This window comes from Arachis ipaensis, chromosome B03 (genome assembly GCF_000816755.2).
Source record: "Arachis ipaensis cultivar K30076 chromosome B03, Araip1.1, whole genome shotgun sequence".
In the NCBI taxonomy this organism is placed as follows: Eukaryota; Viridiplantae; Streptophyta; class Magnoliopsida; order Fabales; family Fabaceae; genus Arachis; species Arachis ipaensis.
Window position 1 is genome coordinate 132,145,032 of NC_029787.2, and position 4,610 is coordinate 132,149,641.

Here is a 4,610-nt window from a genome sequence, read left to right on the forward strand (position 1 = left end):
TTCACCGGACGCCGCGATGGGGTTATAACGGGGGGCGCCATGGCGGCCGCAATTGCGGTGGCGCCATGGCGGGACGCAATGCGTATGGCGGAAATAGCGGGCTGTTTTGGGTTTTCCAGAAAAAAATGAGGGTAGTTAGGGTAATTTAATAAACCTAGGTCAGATCCCACTAACCACTAACCCTAATTTTCAGCCCCTCACTCATAACTCCCTCCTCTGCCTCTTGTTCAAAAAAAATTCCCTCTCTTCGTCTCTGTGCTCTCATCTCTGCGAACCAGATTTCTTCACCAGCCCTCATCCATCACCACCGTCCGTCGCGCCGTTCGTCGCGCCACCCAATGCGCCGCCCGTCTCTGTTCTCTCAACACTGCTGCTCATCACCTTTTGACACTGCTGGTTCGTGCCCCTTCTTCTCTGCTAGTCTGCTCCTATCTTTTTCTTTCCTCTCTTCCCTGCTGCCCATTCTTTCTACCCATTCTTTCTCAATAATCAGTGACAGTGTTAAACTTCTCTTCCTCCATTTTTTTTGCATTCAGTATACAATGTCCACTTCTAGACAAGCCCTTGATTCTAATGCTCCTATCCCTGCCTCTGCTGGTCCCACTGTTGGTGCTGCCCCTGTTGGTCCTGCTCCCGCTGCAGCTGTCCGCTCTAATAGAGTTGACCCAGGCTGGAAATATATTAGTACAGTAGAAGAAGGAAATACCAATGACACTGTATGTACTTTTTGTGGAAAAATTATGAAAGGAGGCATCACACGGGCAAAAGAGCACTTAATGATCAAGCCTGGAAACTTTGCTGGATGTAAAATGGTTCTAAAAGATGTTATTGCTGAATTATGGGAGTATTACCATAAAAAAAAAATCGAGGAAGACAAAGTGTTACCCCGGGAAGCACCGAAGAACAGAGTGTCAATGCTAGGGAACTTGACTTAGAGAGTTTGGGGTTTGGATTGTCGGAAGAAGATGCTCAAGGGATTGATGAACCTTATAATCCAGCTCCAATGGCAGCAGCTAGAGGGGGTGCAAGTAGTGCTAGAGGGGGTGCAAGTAGTGCTAGAGGTCCAATGGACTTGTTTGTTAGAAAACCTGAAACTGCCATTGCAAGAAACAAAAGAGAGAAATTGAGGCAGCAGAACATCAAAGAAGCATGTAATAAGGAAGCAGTTCGTAGAGTTCATCGATACATAGCACGGTGGTTCTACCAAACTGGGATTCCATTGAACCCGGTAAAGTTGAAGAGTTTTCAAGAAATGTTGTGGGCTGTTGGAAGCTTTGGTCCCAATTTACCTGCTCCCAGTTATCATGCTCTAAGGGTTCCACTGCTTAATGAAGAGTTGGATTACACCAAAGGATTGTTGAAGGGTCATAAAGAGCAATGGAAAAAGTATGGTTGCTCTATTATGTCAGATGCTTGGACGGATAAAAGGCAAAGGAGCATTATTAATTTTCTTGTAAACTCTCCAGCTGGGACAATGTTTTTGAAGTCTATTGATGCTTCTGATTATGTGAAGACTGGTGAGAAATTATTTGAGCTTCTTGATGATGTTGTCGAGGAAATTGGTGAGCACAACGTTGTTCAAGTTGTAACTGATAATGGGAGTAATTATGTTCTTGCTGGTAAGTTGCTAATGGAGAAAAGGCCAAATTTGTTTTGGACTCCTTGTGCTGCCCACTGTTTGGATTTGATGCTTGAGGACATTGGGAAGTTACCATTAATTTAAAAAATCATAAAAAGGGCCATTTCATTGGTTAGCTTCACCTATAGTCACTCTAGCACGTTAGCTATGTTGAGACACTTCATAAATGGCAAGGAGTTGGTAAGGCATGCAGTCACCCGATTTGCCACTTCATTTCTCTCTTTGGAAAGGCTTTATGAGGAGAAAGAAAATTTGAGAAGAATTTTCACCTCGGATGAATGGGCAAAGAATAAGTTGTCAAATGAGGCAAAGGGGAGGGAGGCAACAAAGATTGTTATCATGCCCTCTTTTTGGAATCATGTCAAGTACACCCTTAAGATCATGGGCCCTCTTGTTCGGGTGCTTAGACTTGTTGATGGAGAGAAGAAGCCACCAATGGGATATATTTATGAAGCAATGGAGAAGGCAAAGGAATGCATCATGAAAACATTTCTTAATGATGAGAGCAAGTACAATGATGTTTTTAAAATCATTGACAACAGATGGAATTGCCAACTTCATCGTCCATTGCATGCAACCGGTCATTTTCTAAATCCCGAGTTGTTTTATGACAACCCTCGGATTGAGCTGGATTTAGAAGTTACAAAGGGGTGGTTTGAGTGCATCACTAGATTGGTGCCAAGTCAAGCTGTGCAACAGAAGATATTGGAGGAGCAAGCACTATACAAGGCCGGCTATGGACTTTTTGGATCAGATTTTGCAAAATCTCAAAGGAAAAAGATTTCACCCGGTAAGATTGTTATAAATTTTACAAAGCTTTATAAATTTAGTTTGGTTAAAGGCTTAGACAAATTTATTTTAATTTTATAGCATTTTGGTGGCGGACATATGGGCATGAAGCTCCAAACATGCGAGACCTTGCTATCAAGATCTTGAGCTTGACTTGTAGTGCTTCTGGATGTGAGCGTAATTGGAGTATATTTGAGCACATTCATACTAAGAAAAGAAATAGTCTTGATCATGAAAGTATGGAAAGTTTGGTCTTCATAAAGTATAACCAACAACTCATCGAGAGGTACAACCTCAAAGATGAAGTTGACCCTATTACACTCAATGATATTGATGAGTGTAATGAGTGGTTAGTGGGAGAAATTGGGACTGCCACCTTTCGAGATGATAGTGTGGATGATGATGCTGATTTCGTTCATCAAGATGACAACACTTTGAGTTGGAACCTTGTTTTTGAAGCAATGGGAGGACATGATCCTACAACAAATACTAGAAGACAACAAAATAGGAAAAGAAAAGAACCTGCAACTGCAAGAGGTGGTGCAAAAGGTGGACCAAGTGGGTCTAAGGCTTCAAAAAAAGGAAAAGGAAAGGCAGTAATTGTGGAAGAGGAAGAACCAGAATTTGAAGATGAAGAGGATTCTGAAAATGAAGAAGAACAAGAAGAGGAGATTCAATTCAATGATACCGAATCAGAGGATGATGAGGGGGCAGAGGGACATGATAATAATTGTGTTAATTTGGATGAATTTGATGAGAGCTAGAATCTAGATGTTCTATAGTTTTTATGTTGTGTCTTCTATTTTATGACTTTTGAGTTATGAACTTATGATTTGAACTTGATGTTATGTTTATTTGCTAAATTTGCTACTATATTTGCTATATTAATTGGATGTTTTATGACTAGAAAGTTGCTTATATAGATAGATTTTATAGTTTATTATATTTGCAATTTTTCTGCATGTTTTTTTGTACATACATGTGTATTTTTTAGGTAATCCGCCATTTCCGCCATTTTCCGCAACGCCATCCGCTATAACTTTATGGCGGATTTTTGGCTCACCGCCATGAGCCGCCATCCGCAATCAAAAACTATGGATGGAAGTGCCGCTACCTGGAATCTTCCGCCGGAGCCATCGGTAAAAGCAAATGTTGATGTATCTTTCAAGGCAGCAACTGGAGAGGGGGTAACAGCAGTGATAGTCAAAGACAGCACGGGAAGAATGATAGCAGGAGCAACCAATAGGATAATTGCAAATCTCAGTCTGGCTGCAGAAAGTGTGGCAACTAGAAATGCTATCATTTTAATCAATAACCTTGGGATGGAAAAAACACTGATAGAATCAGACAATCGACCTATGGTGCAAGCGCTAAAAGCAGGAAATAGAATTGCTGAAATTGACCCAATACTTAAAGATATCCTGGCATTGAAGGGGGAAGATGATAAAATTGGCTTCACATGGACCGAGAGAAGGAAGTCAGGTAGCTCATAAAGTTGCTTTAACGGAGTTAATGGGCAAATTGGGAAGAATTTGGAGCATAAGGCCTACACCGGAAATCACAGTGGAGCTAAGGAGAGATCTATACAAGATTCAGCTTAGGCAACTGCAAGTAGCAACGGGTAATGCTGTCAGCCAGCAACAGAGACACGACCCGACCACAAAAGTTCAGAAAGCCGGAATCGGCGGTGGGAGACACGAACATATCGAACTAGGTATCTCAGCTACTGTTCTAAATTGGGGGAGGGCAACGAAAGATAGCTGGTGAATCTAGGCGTTGCTCTCGTCATCGTCAGCCTTCTGACGGAGACGATCAGCCATGGGCATCAACATCCGATTCTAAGTGTGGCCATGGCAGGGACAGAAAGGAGTGTTTGACTGCGGAGAAGATATCCAGAGAAGAGCCAAGTGCGTAGCAAGGATCGAGCTTTGACTGCAGAACCATTGAAGTTGGCGGTGATGTAGGTATCACGATGTTGCTGGCAGTGCGGCAATGCGGGCGGCGATGGCGTAGCGAGTCGTCCTCGTCCATGAGCAAGGAGCTGATTCCTTCCAGGAGGAGACTGGGCATGAAACTGTCGCGAATAAAGGAAGGAGGAAGAGTCGGGCATCCATGGAGATTAATCTTCCAAATCGGCAACAGTGAGGGAGAAGAGTGCGGTTTGCTTCAGTTGGGTTGGGGT

At 42.8% G+C, this 4,610-nt stretch overlaps 1 protein-coding gene across 1 annotated transcript; it reads left to right on the top strand.

The window, feature by feature from the left end:
* Positions 1,787-3,467, top strand: LOC107633839. Its single transcript, XM_016337435.1, has 3 exons — positions 1,787-2,429; positions 2,510-3,024; positions 3,423-3,467. Exons 1-3 carry the CDS (start codon positions 1,787-1,789, stop codon positions 3,465-3,467), a joined length of 1,203 nt encoding a protein of 400 aa, XP_016192921.1.

What these genes read in the sequence shown, in the direction of transcription:
- LOC107633839 (XM_016337435.1), top strand. Translation starts at nt 1,787, where the DNA reads ATGTTGAGACACTTCATAAATGGCAAGGAGTTGGTAAGGCATGCAGTC. An exon ending in AAGGAAAAAGATTTCACCCG is followed by an intron (nt 2,430 to 2,509) that starts GTAAGATTGTTA and finishes TTAATTTTATAG; the next exon opens with CATTTTGGTGGCGGACATAT. An exon ending in AAAAAGGAAAAGGAAAGGCA is followed by an intron (nt 3,025 to 3,422) that starts GTAATTGTGGAA and finishes TGTATTTTTTAG; the next exon opens with GTAATCCGCCATTTCCGCCA.